Below are 20,570 nucleotides of genomic sequence, written 5' to 3'. Positions count from 1 at the left end.
ATGTGCAGAATATGGATTATTTATACCAATATAAACACACTATTGATGTTATGCACAAATATGAGGAAGATAATGTGTTTTTGAACGTTAAAATGTGTAAAATTAACATTATAAACCTGTAAATGTGCTTTAAATGTTCCACATTATAACCTGCAGCCAGACTCTTTGACCAGCTGTAGTTTTTTTGAAGTCCCCTCTGGATTCTGCATGGATTCTTCGGTTTCCTCCTGAGACCTGCAGCGTCTTTAAGTGGATTCATGCAGAATATCGCCGCCGTGTTTTCTGGAGGAGGAAGATGGAAGAGGAGCCCAGGGAGGTTATTTAGACTAAATGAGGTCGAGACCTTGAGGTAGATGCTGAATTTTAAACTTCATCTGAACGTCGATTAAAAAAAAAAAGAAAAAAGAACCAACCGGGTCGATGTGGCCTCCATGAGAGCCTCTTTATTCAGGTTAACGTGGTTTCCCTCCGTCGACGGGTCAACCACACCACGACCTCGCCTTCCTGCATCTGTCGCCATGGAGACAGGCGGCCAATGAGAGCAGGGGAGCAAAAAAGGTGTTCTGCTGCTGCTGTTTCATCGCCGTCTGAACACCTTCAAGAGCCTCAGCGATCAGAATCTGACATCTTTCCTCCCTCAGAGTGTTTTTTTACCTGTAGGCTTTAAAGATGAGTGATTAAATGTGTGGTTTGTGCTCAAAGACGGCAGGTTTGCGGAGCCTTCCTGCTCTATTCTGCCGTTCTGCTCCACTTCCGTCGCCACCTGTTTACTGTCTGGTCCAGAACCCCTTCAGGCTCTAATAATAATCCTATGCTTTTCTGTTTTGTGTTTTTGTGTTTCTGCAGTTGGTGGGTTTCATCTACGCCTGCTACGTGGTCAAACTCATCTCTGAAGAAGAAGACAGCTGTAAGTTCACACGTAAAACACATGAATGCAAACACAGAAGTCAGACATAAAAACATCAGCTTATTTAATCCTCTAATGAAACAGGAAGTCACGTTTATTTTTCAGAGACCTGTTTAAAGAACCTGCATGGTTTCCATACTGACCGACACTAAATTCACACTCAGGCTGCAAAAACTGAAATTTTATAGTTTAATCTGCAACAAATAATTAATGTAGATCTATCAATTATTAATTTATTTTTCACAAAATGTAGCATAAACGGAACGTAGCATAGCATAATGTAGCATAATGTAGCATAAACAGAATATAGCATAGCATAATGTAACATAATGTAGCATAAACAGAATATAGCATAGCATAATGTAGCATAATGTAGCATAAACATAACGTAGCACAGCATAATGTAGCGTAACATAACATAGCATAATGTAACGTAGCGTAGCATAACTTAGCGTAATGTAGCATAGCGTAATGTACCGTAATGTAACATAGCATAGCATAATGTAGTGTAATGTAATGTAGCATTGCATTAATGTAGCATAATGTAGCGTAGCGTAACGCAGCGCAATGTAGTGTAATGTAACGTAGCATAGCATTAATATAGCATAATGTAGCGTAATGTAGCATAGCATAGCGTAACATAGTGTAATGCAACGTAGTATAACTTAGCATAATGTAGCATAGTATAATGTAGTGTAACATAACATAGCGTAACATAATGTAGCATAGCATAATGTAGCATAATGTAGCATAGCATAGCAAAACTTAGCATAACATAGCATGATATAACATAATGTGACGTAGCATAGCATGAGATAATGCAAAGTAGCATAGGATAACATACCATAACGTAACATAGCGTAGCAAAATGTAACATAGCATTGCATAGTGTGGTGTAGTGTAGTGTTGCAGAGCACAACGTAATGTAGCCTACCATAACATAGTGTAACATAACATAGCGTAATGTAATGTTGCATAGCATAGCATAGCATAGTATAGCATAGCGTAGTATAGCATAACATAGCATAATATAGCGTAACATAGCATAGCATAGCATAACATAGTATAGCACATCACAGCTAGCACATCATAGCATAGCGTAATGTAACATCGCGTAGCATAACATAACGTAATATAGCATAGCATAAAGTAGCATAACATAATATAGCAAAGCTTAGTGTAGTGTAATGTATCATAACGTGGTGTAGCATAGCATAGCATAGCATAGCATAGCATAGCACATCATAACATAGCGTAATGTAACATAATGTTATGTAGCGTAGCATTTACACTACTGTTCAAAAGTTTGGGGTCTCCCAGACAATTTCATGTTTTCCATGAAAACTCCCACTTTTATTCATGTGCTAACATAACTGCACAAGGGTTTTCTAATCATCAATGAGCCTTTCAACACCATTAGCTAACACAATGTAGCATTAGAACACAGTAGTGATGGTTGCTGGAAATGTTCCTCTGTACCTCTATGGAGATATTCCATTAAAAATCAGCTGTTTCCAGCTAGAATAGTCATTTACCACATTAACAATGTCTAGACTGTATTTCTGATTCATTTAATGTTATCTTCATTGAAAGAAATGCTTTTCTTTCAAAGATAAGGACATTTCTAAGTGACCCCAAACTTTTGAACAGTACTGAATATATATATACTGTATATATATGTATAATTTAAAGTAAATCAATGTTTTTTCACAATATTAGAGTTTTATGTTGTCACACTTTGTTCCTGTTTGTCTGATCCTCAAAAAAAGTCATTGTCAGACTTCCTTTTTCTCTGATTTCACTTCACATCATGACAACAGGTGAATTTCTTCAATGTCGCGTCCCTTTTCCGGTCGGCTGAGGCGCTGCAGAGCTCCTTGTTTCTGTTTTCTGGTGCGACGCTGAGCTTTTCCTGCTGATTCATGCTGCAGTCAAACAGCCTCAGCAGAGTTTCTGTTTGAACACCGGAGGAAACGAAGCCTCTAACCTCCACAGCTGCTGCCTGTCGGGACGTTTAAAGGTCCAGATACATGGTAATCATGAGGCTCTGGACTGACCAGACAACAAGAACATGAAAAAAACAGTTTGTGACTCCAGCAGCAAACAACAAACATGAGATTTTCAGTAGTTTTCACCAAAATTCTGCAGTTTTTATCAGCATTTTGTGACTTTTTGAATTTCTAAAGTACCCTAAAGGCCTCCACTTACCGGTACACAAACTGACCACCTATACTTTACTTTAATAATAATAATGATGATAATAACTAGTTTTATTTATGTAGAACTTTTCTATCTTAAACACAAAGTATTTTCCAGGTTAACTTCAAGCAAGATTTTTTAGCTCCTGTTTCATATTTCTTCACTGTTGATGACAAAAATAGAACTAAAATGTGTAAAAATGACATGAAAACTTGCAAAAAGGATGCAAAAAGATGTGAAAATGGCACAAAAAGTTGCAAAAGTGACACAAAATGTCACAGAAATGACGCAACGAGACAAAAATGGCACTAAAACATGCACAAAATCACAAAAATTTGCAAAAATAGCACAAAAAGATGTAGAAATGACAAAAGTCGGTTGTAAAAGCAACACAAAGACACAATACACCAAAAAGATCCACAAATAAGAAAAAGACCACAAAAGATGTAAAAATGACACAAAAAATTACACTTAAAGATGCAAAAATTACAGAATGAGAACCAAGACATGACACAAATACACAACAACACAATTATTTCCATTCAAAATGGCACAAAAACTTCCAAAAATTGCACAGAAAGATGTAAAAATGTCACCAAAAATGTAAAAATCGCACAAAAATGTGTTCAAACTACACAAAACATCCGAAAATGACTCATAAATATGTTAAAAATGGCACAAAGAGACAAAGACATCCAAAAATGACACAAAAAGATGTAAAAATTGACACAAAAACCTAAAAAAATGCAGAAAACTTCCAAAAATGACACACAGAGACAAAAACTTCCAAAAATGACATGAAAAGATATAAAAATGACACAAAAACCTACAAAAATAGCATAAGATATAAAAATGACTCAAAACTTCCAAAAATGACACAAAAAGATGCAAAAATGACATAAAAGCATCCTAAAATGACACGAAAAAACACAAAAATGACACAAAAAGATGGTAAAATGGCACAAAAACCTCCATAAATGATCCAAAAAGATGTAAAAATGACACAAAATGTCCAAAAATGACCCATAAAGATGTAAAAATGGCACAAAAAGGCGTAAAAACCGGCACAAAAACTTCCAAAATATGGTAGAAAACTTCCAAAAATGACACAAAAATATGTTAGAAAAAAAAAAAAAGTGGCGCAAAAACAAAAACTCAGAGGAGACACAGTTTAAACCTTCAAACTCCACAGAAATGATGATTTTAAGGAATCTGGGTTCAAACTGAGGCTTCGGCCTCCGTTAAGGTTAAATAATCTCGTGTCCGACGCTTCGTTTTCATGCAGTAAGGAGATTTTGTGCAGAATAACTCTTGTAATCTGCTGAACGTGGAGGATAAACAACCATCAGCAGCCAGAAGTCGCTGAGGACCGATGAAGATCTGGAGCTGCTGAGGAAGCTAATTAGTCTGATAATTATTCTGGCCACATGTGAGCGTTTGTGTGTTTTCTGGAGGAGATTAAACCTCGTAGTGAGTCTTATCGACCTCAGAGATGCACGGATGTGTCACACAGACTCAAATAAATGCTGAAGATAACTGAAAAAACATCTAGTTTTATATCCACCAACAAGTATTTGACACTTTTACCTCTTTCAAATTAAGACTTCAGTATTTTATTTGTGTTTTATGACATCATTTGCCTCTTGTTAATATATTTTGTCAAATTCTTGTACTTAAATTTGATATTAATATTTTTTTTAAAAATATTTTATCAGTGATATTTATGCTCTCATATTCCTAAACTTTTTATTTTTTATGTTAGAACATCTGGCTCAGATTTTTATTAGTTATTGTGTAAATCTTCAACCCAGAAATGATAAAATTTGATTATTTATTATACAAAAACTCCAGAACATCTGCATAACACAGTTAGAATGATGCAAGGAGATGAAATGATGTAAAAATGTCACAAAAACATGCAAAAAAACACAAAAAGATGTAAAAATGTCACAAAAACATGAAAAAATTACACAAAAAGATGTAAAAATGTCACGAAAAGATGTGAAAATCACCCCAAAGCGTGCAAAAATGACACAAAAAGATGTAAAAATGAACTAAACACGTGAAAATGACATGAAAAGATGCAAAAATGACACAAAAAGATGCAAAAATGGCACAAAAAATGTGCAAAAATGGCACAAAAAGATGTAAAAATGGCACAAAAATGATCAGAATACATGCTAAAATGCATATTTTAAGTTGTTTGATCGTTAAATATAAGAAAAATGTGCATCAGTTTCCTCAAATGTCTTGTTCTGTCCAAAGATATTCAGTTTACTGTCATAGAAGAGGAAAGAAACCAGAAAATATTCACATTCACGAAGATAAAATCAACATTTATGCATTAAAAATTGCACAAATGGTGATTTTAGTGATGATCAGAATAAATCACATCAACACTCAACACATTCCTGCAGCTCTGCATCTTTTTTTTTCATTTTTTTCTACCAAACTCTGCAGAAGAAGCAGAAAAGTGCAGCAGGAAAAGGCCAAATAATAATGATAACAATAATAATAATAATAATAATGTTGAGACATGAATAATTCAGCAGCTTCGTCAGCGTTTCAGGTTCACTGATTAAATGCAGCTTCGTCTCCTCGATCACCCCAATTATGCTCCATTAACGTTGATAAATACGTGATCCTGAACCTACAACGTGACGGTTTCATGTTTTCTCTGTTAGGGAGGACAACATTTATTCTCATTAATATTCATGCGTGTTGAATACGACACGCTTCGGTGTCGACCGGCTGCTTTAATGGAAAACTCACCTGATGGCCTCGTTATAAAACACTCATCAGGTTAAACCCAGCAGTCCTCCAGCAGCAGATTTTAGTTATTCTGATGCATGTTTCTGCACTGGAGGTTCTTCTGTCATTTGTAAATCTTTTTGTTGCATTGTCATTTACTGTCATTTTTTAATTGGTATTTTTGTCTTGATTTTTGTCTTTTTGTGCGACTTTTGCAACTTTTAGTGTCATTCTTACACCTTTTCATGTCATTTTTGCACGTTTTTGTGACATATATGCATCTTTTTGTGCATCTGTTCATGCTGTTTTTGTCCTTTTTTGTCCTGTTTGTGCATTTTTGTGTCGATTTTGCTAATTTTTGTGTCATTTTTACATCTTTTCATGCTATTTTTGTCATTTTGTGTCACTTTTACATCTTTTAGTGTCAGTTTTGGAAGTTTTTCTGACATTTGTGCAACTTTTGTGTCATTTTTAGAAATGTTTGTAACATTTTTACACCTTTTGGTGTCATTTTTGGAAGTTTTTGTGATATTTTTACATCTTTTCATGTCATTTTTTGACATTTTTGTGCCATTTGTGCATCTTTTTGTGTCATTTTTGAAACTTTTTACGTCATTTGTGCATATCTTCATGCTAATTTAGTCTTTTTTGTCATTTTTGTTTATGTTTTCATGTAATTTTTGAGAGTTTTTGTGCCATTTTTACATCTTTCCATGTCATTTTTAAAACTTTTTGTTCCATTTTTGGAAATGTTCGTGTCATCTGTGCATCTGTTCATGCTATTTTTGCCTTTTTTGTAATCATCTGTGTATTTTTGTGTCACTTTTGCAAGTTTTTGTTCCATTTTTACACCTTTTCATGTCAGTTTTTCACATTTTTGTGTTATTTGTGCATGTATTCATGCCATTTTTGTCTTTTTGTCATTTTTATGTCATTTTTACATCTCTCCGTGTTATTTTTGCAAGTTTTTGTGTCATTTTTCCACCTTTTTGTGTAGATTGTGTATGTTTCCATGCTTTTTTTTTCTTTTTTGTCACTTTTGTGTCAGTTTTATATTTTTGTGTGTCATTTTTTGAAGTTTTTGTGCTTTTTTTGCGTTTTTTTGCATAATTTTTACACATTTTTATGTCATATTTGTACATTTTTGTGCCATTCATCTCATCCGCAGTAGCTGAGTTTCACATTGTGGTCGATGTTACGAAATCTCTCTGAATAAAAAAGAGAACGTGTACGTCCGCTGATCAAGGCGAGGAAGGAGCTCTTTATGAGTTCTCCAAACATCAAAGTGGGGAAATATCCCGGCTTCCTCCCTTCAGAAGTCCGTCCTCGCTGCTTCAACCACCTGCTGGCCGCCGGCCTCGATAATTCAGGAGTTCAGCGTTTTCTCACGCCGTAAATACATCATCGCATCAGTCTTGCGCCTTGAAATAGAAGGATATTTGCATCGCCGGGTGTTCTTACGGTCGCATTTTAACTGGGTTTCATGCCTCCGTCCTTGTGGAGCAGCAGCAGCAGAGGTTCAGAGACCTCTGTAGGTGTTGGAGGCCTGAAGCCATGAGTCATCATGTGGGAGCTGGAACCACGCAGACATATGCTTTCTCTAATTGAGCTTTTTTTGTTTTGTTGTTGTTGTTGTTTTGCAGTTGATTTTATAGGAGGGTTCGACTCGTACGGTTACCAGGGGCCTCAGAAGACCTCCCACCTGCAGCTACAGCCCATGTACATGTGAGTACACTCATACAGGCTGCAAATCCTCACTGGAATGCTTTATTTTATTATTATTATTATTATTATTATTATAAGCCCACAGCAAGTCATAAAGATACTGTGCTAAAAGGTGCTACAAAATCCAGTTTCATTCCTCACTAGAGTCTAAAATCTACCTCAATATTTAAACTAGTTGGGTAAATTTGTCGCATTTATTTTATTTCTTTATTGAAAAACACTTTGGGTCAACTTCTGTTGCTTTAAAAACCAAAAAATACACGATATAATTGGTTTTTCACTGCAGAAACAACCGCTAATGGTCGTTTTTGTTTCCGTTCCAGTGTCAACTTCAACAGATTCGACCGTAATATTAACCCAAAGTGCATCAAAACAACAAAAAAAGTACTTATTGCACATAATTCTAGTTTTATTTAGGAAAACCAACAATAGAGGTATGTTCTGTTAGCATATACGGCTAAATTGACATTGAAGTCTTTTCAGAGAAGACCTCAACTGAATAAAAAAATCAAATGTTTATCCAGTGTGAGCTAAAGAACAGATTTCTAGGACCACGTAGAAGCGCCTGCCCTAAGTAGGAACTTTATTCTTCCCTGACAGAGGTTCCATAGGGAAGCTTTTTGTGGTCGGAACATGCACAAGTTCCTGCAGAGGACTCACCTTCTTAAAACCTTTTTGGACAAAATGCAGTTTGTGTTTATTCCTGTCTTATTTTTCTTCACTGTGGGTTCATTTTTCACTACAATCTGAAGTCCTGCATCTCTCTGGAAACAGAACAACCATGAAGAAGGAGAGAGAACTCAGAAATGCCCAGGAAGACGTAGTTAAAAAGACAAAGGTTTAACTAATTTATTTATTTTTAAAAAGAAAAAAAAAACACTTGCATGAGTGTTAGAATTATGCAGAGAGAAATAGCATGACAAGATTCCAAAAACTCAAATGACTCAAAAACTATTAAAAAAGACAAACTGTCCAAAACGACAATACTCATCCTAAATAATTCAAAAATTGTACAAACTGCTTTGAAATTTGTCCAAAGTGACAAAAATTTGTGTCCAATAAAAGATAAACAAATCAAAAATGATTGAAAATATGTTTAAAATGACCAAAAACACTCATTAATAATGTCCAGTAGTTGTTGTCGTCAACCTGACAGGTGAAAAATCCACATTCTTCAGTGATCTATTAGCATAACGCTAACATCCGCTACCATTTAGGCTCCGAACTAAAACCTCGACAGCAGCTGAAACGCTCTGGGCTGCTTCTCTCCGGATACGACAGTTTAAAGCTAATTATGAAAAACAGCTTCACAGGTTTCAGCGTCTTTGTTTGGGAGCGATAAAAGCTCAGCAGCAGCACTAACCGACGACACCTTGGGCTGATAAATGACGAGCTCTTCTGCTGATACGGTGAAAACGTGCTCATATCCTCCTCCTGATAGTAAATTAGTCACTGTAGACGTAAATTCACATTTTAAAATAGCATGTTTGCTTTGAGTGAAATGAGCAGAAAATACCACGACTGAGCTTTTCTAGGGTTCAAACCTTCAGTAAACAGAAATTAATTAGTATTAGATCCGTCTTGATCAAATTTTGTCGCCCAAATCCTTCATTTAAGCCTCCTGTTGTCCTCATTTACAGGCACCAAAAAATATTGTTTCCTTGTCTGAAAAAAATCCAAAAATTCAGCAAAAACAATTCCCCAAATTTCTGAAAATTTGCAAAACCTTCTGGAAGAAAATTCCAATAATTCCTTCAAAGTTTCCTTTAAAAGTTTTATTTTAAAAAACATCAACCACAATCCAGCAAATTTCGGTGGATTTTGGTTGATTTTTTTTGTGAATGTTCTTAACCCTCGTGTCGTCCTGCAGGTCAAAATTTACCTGGTTTAAAGTTTGAAAATGTGGAGAAAAAAAAATATATTTTCACAGTGAAACTTCTGATGCCCACATTTTCAACATTTTTGGGAAATCTTTGAACATTTTTTGGTGGAAAAAAAGAAATGTTAAAAAATGTTTCTTTAAGAACATTCACAAAAAAATCAACCCAAAAAAAAAACAAGCCAAAAAAAAAATATATATATATCAACCAAAATCCAGTGAAATTTGCTGGATTTTGGTTGATTTTTATGTGAATGTTCTTAAAGAAAATATTAGAAGTTTTACTGATCTATATGGAATCACTTTAGATATTTTTAGTTTTTTTTTTTTTTTTTTTTTAAAGATTTTTAGTCATTTTTTGAAAATATTTACAAGAATTTTCTTGCCAAATTTGGGGGATTTTTTAAAAAAAAAATAAAACTTTGAAGGGAAACTTTTAAAGAATCATTGGAATTTTCTTCCTGAAGGTTTTGCAAATTTTCAGAAATTCTGGAAATTTTTTTGCTGAATTTTTTCAGACAAAAAAACAATATTTTTAGGTGCCCGTAAATGAGCACAACAGGAGGGTTAAATAAACATTATTTTTTCAACATTACTTTTTTTTTCCACCAAAAAATGTTCAAAAGCTTCCCGAAAATGTTGAAAATGTGGACATCAGAAGTTTCACTGTGAAAATCTTTTTTTTTTTTCCTCCACATTTTCAAGCACGACAGGACAACGCAAGGGTTGAACTAGTTTCAAAGTAATTCGGACAATTTTTTCATAGTTTTTGACAATTTTTGAGTCATTTTATGCTGGTTTTATCATTTTTCACCAACATCCTCGGCTTTTCTTCGGAGCCACAAAACGATTCTGAATCCAGGTTTTCGTCAAGTCCGGTGCCGTAAAATCCGCCTCCACAGAATAAACGGCCGACAGCTTATCGATAACAGTTTTTATTAGAAAACAGCAAATGAGAGGAAGACGAAGGGTGAGAGAGCAGTGGACAGAAGGAAGAGAGAGAGTGATGGATGGAGCGAAGAGCAAAGGCAATAAAGGAGCATTCTGTAGTTTTATTCCTCCCCCGTGGAGCCGACATCATAAATCATCCACCCCCAGATAATGGCTGCAAACACACACACATGTAGCATCTATGATAGGCGGCTTTGAACGCACATACACGCCATCAACACGCACATACACGCCATCAACACGCACATACACGCCATCAACACGCACATACACGCCATCAACACGCACATACACGCCATCAACACGCACATACACGCCATCAACACGCACATACACGCCATCAACACGCACACACATGCCATCAACACGCACATACACGCCATCAACACGCACACACACGCCATCAACATGCACATACACGCCATCAACACGCACATGCCATCAACACGCACATACACGCCATCAACACGCACACACACGCCATCAACACGCACATACACGCCATCAACACGCACATGCCATCAACACGCACATGCCATCAACACGCACACACACGCCATCAACACGCACATACACGCCATCAACACGCACATACACGCCATCAACACGCACATGCCATCAACACGCACATGCCATCAACACGCACACACACGCCATCAACACGCACATACACGCCATCAACACGCACATACACGCCATCAACACGCACATGCCATCAACACGCACATGCCATCAACACGCACACACACGCCATCAACACGCACATACACGCCATCAACACGCACATACACGCCATCAACACGCACATGCCATCAACACGCACATGCCATCAACACGCACACACACGCCATCAACACGCACATACACGCCATCAACACGCACATACACGCCATCAACACGCACACACACGCCATCAACACACACACACACGCCATCAACACGCACATACACGCCATCAACACGCACACACACGCCATCAACACGCACATACACGCCATCAACACGCACACACACGCCATCAACACACACACACGCCATCAACACGCTATCGTTGCTCCCCAGCTGTTGTTATTAGCTCCGACCAGAGGGACCAATAAACCGGCATCAGCTGCAGCGTCTCCGAGGAAATAAATAAAAGCCTTAAATCAGCTTCTGTTTGACCTCCATAAACAGCATAAACACGTCTAAATAAAATCATGACAACAGGAATCACTGTTTTATTTCCCAGTCTTTAGTTTCAGGCTCATGATGAAGCTCAGATTTAAATGAAATGTTCCTCTGTAGGACCAGAAACACGGAGAAAAACAGCAAGAAATCACTTTTTTGCATCTTTCGGTGCAATTTTGTAAAAACTTTTTGTGCCTTTTTATGTAATTTTTGCCTCTTTTCATGTAATTTCTGAAACTTTTTATGTCATTTTTGTGTCTTTTTATGTAATTTTTGCCTCTTTTAGTGTAATTTTTGTATGTTTTAGTGTAATTTGGTGTTTTTTTGGTGTACTTTTTGCAATTGTCTATATTTTGTCTTCTAGTATCATTTTTACATCTTTTAGTGTCATTTTTGTATCTTTTTGTGTCGTTTTGCATCTTTTAGTGTCATTTTTATGTTTTAAAGTGTCATTTTTGCAATGCTTTGTGTCATTTTTGAGTCTTTTTATGAATTTTTGCAACATGTAATGTCATTTTTGCATCTTTCAGTGTTTTTTCACATCATTTGTCGATCTTTTTGTTGTATTTTTGTCTCTCTGTGCATTTCTGAGTCCTGACAGAGGATTTTTTTTATATGTAGTTTAGTGTAATTTGTGCATTTTTAAGTCATTTTTGTGTTTTTTGTGTCATTCTTGCATCTTTTTGTGTCATTTTTGCATGTTTTACTGTACTTTTTGTCTTTTAGTGTCATTTTTGCATCTTTTTGTGTTTTTTCCACATCATTTGCAAATATTTTAGTGGTGTTTTTGTCCCTTTGTGTCCTTCTGTGTCCTACTGACAGAGGACATTATTTTTGTCATGTAGTGTATTTTTTTTTTGCATCATTTAGTGTCATTTTTGCAACTGTTTGTATTTTTTTGTATCTTTTTGTGTGTTTTAGTGTCATTTTTGCAACTGTTTGTATTTTTTTGCATCTTTTTGTGTGTTTTAGTGTCATTTTTGCAACTTGTTGTATCCATTTTTGTCTTTTAGTGTAATTTTTGCATATTTTTGTGTCATGTAGTGTAATTTTTACATCTTTTTGTATATTTTTGCATTTTTTGGGGAAATTTTTGCAACTTGTAGTGTAATTTTTGTGTCATTTTAGTGTCATATTTGCATATTTGTGTTTTTTGGGGTTTTCTTCACATCATTTGCAGATCTTTTTGTTGTGTCTTTCTAACTGTGTCCTAGTGTACAGAAGAAGACATTTCCTAGTCCTCTCTCCTTCTTCGTGGTTGTTCTGCAGGACTTTATATTTACATTTTCTTTTGTTTAACCTCCTTCTCTTTGTTCTCTGAAGGTCCAAATAAACCCAGAAGCTTCTCCAGGAGTTCTGCCTTACCGACGACCCACTTCTTCAAGCCCCGCTCCATCTGAACAAACAGATTCCTGATCGACCTGAACTTTTCTCCGTCTGCCCGGCTGGAGTTCCTGATGAAACACCGGCCTCGTGTGGTCGGACTCGGTAACTGCAGGACGCCGCTCCTGAACTCCTGACGTTCCCTCAGGCTCCCAATGTGAATATCCATCCCCGTTTCCTGCAGAGAAACTGTCGCCTGACCAAAGAGCTCAACCCAGACAAACATCTTCTTCTTCTTCTTCTTCTTCTGCTCTCGGTGCCTGACGGATCTCACACCGGACTTCCAGCTGAACTACCGATGGACGAATGTTTGTCTCTTTTTTTGGTTTTTCTAGAATCTGGACTTGGTCTGAATGTTAACAGCTTCATGTCATCCGTGCATGTGAACACACACGTGCATGCACACTCCTTCACCTTTTTAATGTGAATCCTAACGATGTTTACAGCGACTGGAGGAACCCTGAGACGCTGCTGGACGTTCCACGTGTGTCTTTTGCTGTCTGAATATTTCGTCTTCCGCCCGAGACAGAAGAGTGGAGGACAGACAGCGGCTGGTCGTCCTCCTCCGTCCTCTAGTAGCCCAATCTGTCAGACGTGTTGGTTCTGTGTTTAAGACAAGATAAAAGAGTCCAGCTCTGATTAAAGGAGAATTCAGACTCATTTCAACCTGCCGAGTTTCACATTAACGAACTTCCTGCAAGAAAAAGACGGTTTTCGTTTGAATTTCTAGTTTTCTGAAGCAGAAATTCAACATTTTTCCAGCTGTGTTTGCTTTAAAAGCTGCACAATCCTGGAAAAATCAGAAAACATCCAGTAATTTGTCCAGATAAATTCATTAGCAACAACTGCAAGACAGAAAACCTGTTTTTGGTCGACGTCTTTCGTTCTGTAGCTGAATTATTTCAATACAACTGATTTATTTCTGCAGCCAAATCTTCATTTTTAAATTTTTTTCTCTCCTGTTCCACAATCATTTTGCTGTGACAAGTGTTTCTGGATGAGCTAAAAGTAATTTCTAACAGATTTTGAGTCACATTGGGCAAGTTATTCATCATTTTGGGCCACTGTTGAGGCTTTCAGCACTAACTTAGAGGTTTTTTTTAGACAAATTTGAAGTCATTTTACACAAAGTTTCATGAGTCATGTTGAACAGATTTTGTGTCATTATGGACACAATTAAGGTAATTTAGGGGATTTTGATGAGTTTTGGGTCATTTTTGACAAATTTCAAGTCATTTCTCATGTTTGGGAATGTTTGAAGTCATTTTGGACAAATTTTGAATCTTTTTTTGAGAAGTTTCAAGTCATTTTGAGCCATTTTTGAGTCATATTGGACAATTTTGAGGCTTTGGCAGCAATTTTGAGTTATATTTGACAAATCCGAACTCATTTTACACCAAATTTGAGTCTAATTGACATTAAATGAAACGTTTCAAGTCATTTTGGACCATTTATATGTAATTTTGGAGATCATTGTGCAGAATGTGTCTCATTTTGGACAAGTTTAAAGTCATTTTGCACCATTTTTGAATCTTTTTGGACAGGTTTCAAGTCATTTTAGACAAATTTCAGGTAATTTTGCATAATTTTAAAGTAATTTTGGAGATGTTTTAAGTCATTTCGGAGAACTTGTCTCATTCTGAACAAGTTTTGAGTTGTTTCACACCAATTTTGAGGCATACTGGGCGATTTAGAGCTATGTTGAACAAGTTTGAAATAATTTTCAACAAGCTTCAAGTAATTTTAAGTCATTTTGCACCATTTTTGAATCTTTTTGGACAGATTTCAAGTCATTTTAGACAAGTTTCAAATAATTTAATATCCTTTTTAAGTAATTTTGGAGATGTCTTAAGTCATTTCTGAGAACTTGTCTCTTTCTGGACAGGTTTTGAGTTGTTTCACATCAATTTTGAGTCACATTTGACCATTTTTGCATCATTTTGAACACATTTCAAGTCATTTTGGAAAAGTTGCACGTTATTTCAGACAAATTTTGAGTCATTTTGGTCAAGCAGACCCAAAAAAACCCACATTAAAGTGAAATCTGGCAGGTTGAACTGAACCAGAATCCTCTTTGAGTAAGTGAAATAGATGAAAATCAGCCAGAAGCTTCCACCTGGAGACCAGACGCCCTTTACAGAAACGACAATCACAGTCAGAGTCCTGCAGAGAGACGAACCTTCACCAACGTGGAAATCACTCGATTGGTTATTTATTCCTTTAACTTATTGATCGAGACTCAGCGGCTCCAATCTTCCACAAATTCAAACGCTCAAAGTGCCAACAGCTTCACAGATTAATACAAGTCTCACTTTTAATTTGTGGTGGGAGATGAATCCTTGTTGTGTCGCAATCACTGGACCAAACGTTGGAGGCGTCGGACGCTTTCAGAGGAAGGATGAACTGTTTCCCTCCACAGGCTGCGTTCCGAGGGTTTTGTGTGTTTGCATGAGGTGTTTCCAAACGTATTTAATCTCATGCCGACTAATAAACAGTTCCGTGGAATGCTCCTCTGCTCCAGAGTCCGAAACGTGAACTTTGTGGAGTTTTTTTTTCTATAAATAACAAACCGATGATTGAAAAAAAGTAGAAAAAAAAGCAGCTAAAATGTACCTTTGAGAACTTGTAGACGTTTTTTAACCACGTGTGGCCGTGTTTACTGTTTTTCTAGTTGACTAATACCGTATGATGTTGTGTATAAGTGGGACTACTATGTTTTATTCCTTCCAACTGTACAGCGTATTTCAGGAGGAGAATTAGTTGCACTATAGCCTGTAATTCTTTCATTTCTGTCGGGGCTGCAGGTTCACTTCCACTTCAATTAAACTAAATTTAACCAACATTTGACCCGTTAGACGACATTTAATGAGTAAAAATAGCCGCAGATGGACGTTTTTGATAAATTCCAATCCGGGAGCTTAATCGATGCAATTAAACGACACTTTTTGAAGTGAAAGTGAATTGAGTTGTTGATTTATTCGTCTTTTCGATGGATTGATTTAACCGACACTGTAATAATCCACAATTTGGCAAAATCAGAAGGGATTTTCAGAGATATAACGTGGCCCATATGTGTGTGTGTGAGTGTGTGTGACTTTGTTTTCTGTGTGGCGGTTAATTATTCAGCTTTAAAACCCAGAACCTGCAAAAGAAACTCCAATTTAATCCAAGCAAGAACTCATTAAAGATGAATGAAAAGCAATAAGAGCAGGAATAAGATATTTTAAAGTCTCACAATCACTTTTAGCTGCAGATTTAATAATTTAGACTCTAAGAAAAGTCTGTTTGTGGCACCTTCAACTTCAGAATTAATAGGAAAAAGTGAAGCTAAGATGTTTTGTTTGTTAGAATCAATAAACTTTCAATCAAGCTTTTGTAGAAATCTGAATTCTGTCAGTAATTGGTTGAATTAAGTGATTAAATGCATTAGAAGCTGCTGAAAACAATGTTTTGAAGGATTGTTTGACATAATATTGTTCCATCAAGTTAATATTTTGCGTAATTTCAACTCAAATTTCTACATTAGTTGGTTTAAAACTAAGTTCAAGTTGAGGTAGCTGAACAAAATTGGCTCAATAACCTAATTTAACATACTTAACAACTGGCAATTAAAAACGCATTTAGCTGTAGAGGAAAAGCTAAATTCTCTAACTCAGTGTAGTTTGTTGGTTGAACTTAATTTAATTAGAAGTTTAACTTTTCTTCCAGAAATCACTTATTTGTGATGGGCAGAATAAATGCAACTTTTTAAGTTTATTACTCAAAAAATTATTTGTCCCAACTATTACTTCCACACTGTTTCAAAGGAACTTAACTACTTACCACTTAACCCTCCTGTTGTCTTCATTTACAGGCACCAAAAAATATTGTTTCCTTGTCTGAAAAAAATCCAAAAATTCAGCAAAACAATTCCCCAAATTTCTGAAAATTTGCAAAACCTTCAGGAAGAAAATTCCATTGAAAGTTTTATTTAAAAAAAAAAAAAAAAAAATCCCCCAAATTTGGCAAGAAAATTCTTGTAAATATTTTCAAAAAATGAGTAAAAAGCTTCCAAAAAAAATCCTAAAAATATCTAAAGTGATTCCATATATATCAGTAAAACTTCTAATATTTTCTTTAAGAACATTCACATAAAAATCAACCAAAATCCAGTGAAATTTGCTGGATTTTGGTTGATTTTGTTTGTTTGTTTGTTTGTTTGTTTGTTTGTTTTGGTAGATTTTTTTGTGACTGTTCTTAAGAAACATTTTTAACATTTCTTTTTTTCCACCAAAAAATGTTCAGATATTTCCTGAAAATGTTGAAAATGTGGACATCAGAAGTTTCACTGTGAAAAAGTCTGGATTTTTTGAAAAGGGTGAGATTCCTGAAAATGTACAATTCTGCATTTGATGTCAAAATTTTGTGTTTAGTGTAAAAAAGAACTGTGCGAACAAGGTCAGAATTCACCTTCAAGATCTGAATATCATTTGTTAAAATACACAGATACAGATAAAAGCTGTTGTTGAATGAATTCATTTTTAAAAGCAGGTGCAGTAAGAATTTAGTTTACAGTTTACAATTATGGTAATTAACCCTCGTGTCGTCCTGCAGGTCAAAATTGACCCGTTTTAAAGTTTGAAAATGTGGGGAAAAAAATCTATTTTCACAGTGAAACTTCTGATGTCCACATTTTCAACATTTTTTGGTGGAAAAAAAGAAATGTTAAAAATGTTTCTTAAGAACATTCACAAAAAAATCAAACAAAATCCAGCAAATTTCACTGGATTTTGGTTGATTTTTATGTGAATGTTCTTAAAGAAAATGTTAGAAGTTTTACTGATATATATGGAATCACTTTAGATATTTTTAGGATTTTTTGTAAGATTTTTACTCATTTTTTGAAAATATTTACAAGAATTTTCTTGCCAATTTTGTGGGATTTTTTAAAATAAAACTTTTAAAGGAAACTTTTAAGGAATTGTTGGAATTTCCACCAAATATATTAACAAATGTAGCTTAAACTCTGTAATAAAGTCTACTGTTGATCATATTACAATTGAAAATATTAAAAAAATGCATTACTCTAGAGGATTTGTAAAAGGAATGATAATACCTGAAAGTGTGCCAGAATTGTTTGTTTTTCCTGAACTCAAGGTGAAAAAATTAAGCTATCGCACGAATGTCATTGAGTTATCTCCACTTGAATTGAGTTTTAAATCAATTAATTCAGAAATTTGAGTTTCAATTGCACCTAAAATTGAGTTGATGCAACATTTGTAGGTCAAGTCAACCATAAAAATAGTGTTTGAAACTTTAAATGTTTTTCTAAATCAGCAAATTTGACTTTTATCTTGAAATTATGCATCTAATTAAGTGAAATAAATGGTTAAATGAGCATTTAGAGGATTCGATAATCAGTCTGCGTTAGTGAGTTCAGGTTCTGGGTTTAAAGTTTAACGTTCATCGCTGATATGAACCTGTCCGTTGGTTTAACTCCTCTTTTTATGATGGTTCCCCCCACAGCTGATGTACAGAAACTAGAAGCTGGGATTAAAGTAGAGCGTGGAGAAGGAACGACAAACTGTGTCCTTTTCTTTTTTTATGATCACATTCAGTCTGTTTCTGTGCTTTTAAACGTGTTTTACAGCATCTTACCTACAAAGAAACCTACTTTATAATGGTTACAATTAAAACCAAAGTGTTCTCTGACTGGCTGAAGTCAAGATTTAAAAAACAAACAAACATGTATGTAAAGTTTTTCCTCTTAAACCTCCACTTCAGCAGCTTTCTTATTAAATAAACTCTCCAGTTTTAAGGTTTTTACAGAGATTTGTTCATGTTTCACTCACAGCCTCATTTATAGAACATTTTACTCCTAAAACACGGTGAAAATGGATCATTTTCTTGGCTGTTGACAGTATTTTTGGATTTATGCAACAATTAAAAAGAAAACTGTTGACTCTAACATGAAAGTCTTTCATCCATCCAAAAAGACAAATTAAATTTATCACCCCTCTGTTTCCATGATGTTGTTTTCGGCATCTTTACTTTCTTTTTCAGCTTTTATTTTTTCAAACTGATTTTTTTTTTCACAATTTTAAATTTCCAAATTCAGACTTTTGGGTGCAAAATTTTGACCTTAATCTCAGAATTCTGACCTTTTTTAGGCAAAATTCTGACTTTAAATAGAGAATTCTGACTTTCTTACTGTCACTTGAATTGCATTTAACAGTCCATATGATCCAAGAAAAACAAGAAAAACAAACATTAAAGGTGCGTCTATTAGTAATGTGTTGATTTATACTAAAACGCTGCTGCAGATTTGCGTTAATCCGTCTTCCTTCTGTTGTTTTCAGCTTCTTATGAGGTTGTGTGTCTCTAATTCTTGTGTTCTTCTTCAGTCTGACGGTTCAGTCTCAGTTTGATTTCTAAAGAATTTAACACAAGGTCACGGACGTCATTAGTGGATGGAGTCTGTCTGGTCGCCATGGAAACGTGGCGTCTCGGTTCATGGTAGTTTGTGTCACGAAGAAACTGAGAAAACTGTCGGTGTGATGAACGTGGAGGAGACAGAAGAAGTCCGGGATTTTCAATCCACGATTAGAGTGAAAGGAATCTGCACTTAAATAAACCTGGTAATTATAATTAAAGTAATTTATAAAGCAGATTCTTAACACATATGTTCAGTGCAGGAAAGTAAAAATACTCCAGAACCAGTAGGGTTAGAAAATCTAGTTAAATATTGCAGTAAAAGTCCTGGATTGTATTATTAGATTATTAATAGTGAAATTATTGTTAGATAAATACAGTAAAGGACAATATTTACCTCTGAACTGTAATATAGTGGAAGCAGAAATAGTATAGAAAATTACACTTTAATGTAAGAATATTAAACTAATATGCACATAACTTCTCCTGGTTATAAATCCCCATTTTAGAGTAGTTTTAATACAATAATACAGAATAAAACATCATTTTTTCATGCAGTGATGCATTTGGGGCTATTTTGCTTCAGTGAAACATCTTTTTTTCATACAGGTGGAAAGAAAATATTTAAAATACACTTCCAGGCTCTTGGAGATTTATGAATATCAGTGCATATTTTTGATCAAAGTTAATTCATTTGCATTTTTTTCTAGAATTTGTATTTTAACTGACTTTTTGCAAAATTCAGATTTTAATGGTAGAATTATGACTTTTTAATTTTTCAGAATTATGACTTTTTAATTTTTCAGAATTAAAAATTAACTTTTTTATTTTTCGTTATTTTTAGAATTATGGCTTCTTTATTTTTAGTTATTTTTTAGAATTATCACTTTTTTGTTTTAATTTTTTAAAATTATGTTTTTTTCAATATTCTCATCTTTTTTCAGAATTTTGCGTTTTTCTGTGTATGCCTTTTATTTATTTATTTTTAATAATTTCTGACTCAAAACTTAGAATTTAAATTTTTTTTTTCAAATTTTGACATTTTTGATGGAATTATTATGAGCTCAGATTTCTGGCACATTTCCAGAATTTTGACCATTTTCACATATAAAAAATTGACTGTGCAAAATTCTGACTTTATTCTGAGAATACTGAGGTTTTTCTTTAAAATTTTGACTTTTTAAATGCATAATTATG

The 20,570-nt window shown here is 35.0% G+C and overlaps 1 protein-coding gene across 1 annotated transcript in view; it reads left to right on the top strand.

Moving 5' to 3' along the window:
- nkain2 (sodium/potassium transporting ATPase interacting 2) overlaps positions 1–18,525 on the top strand; it is a 101,222-nt gene extending 82,697 nt beyond the window's left edge. Inside the window, exons 5-7 of the mRNA XM_055016093.1 lie at positions 847–907; positions 7,501–7,582; positions 12,903–18,525. Coding sequence (XP_054872068.1) covers positions 847–907; positions 7,501–7,582; positions 12,903–12,912 — 153 coding nt within the window. The 3' untranslated portion in view covers positions 12,913–18,525. The remainder of the gene's footprint in view (positions 1–846; positions 908–7,500; positions 7,583–12,902) is intronic.
- The last annotated feature ends 2,045 nt before the right edge of the window (positions 18,526–20,570 follow it).

Source organism: Amphiprion ocellaris, chromosome 12, assembly GCF_022539595.1.
Source record: "Amphiprion ocellaris isolate individual 3 ecotype Okinawa chromosome 12, ASM2253959v1, whole genome shotgun sequence".
Classification (NCBI taxonomy): Eukaryota; Metazoa; Chordata; class Actinopteri; family Pomacentridae; genus Amphiprion; species Amphiprion ocellaris.
Note: the sequence above shows the minus strand (reverse complement) of the source record. Positions and strands in the feature narration are given on the sequence as shown.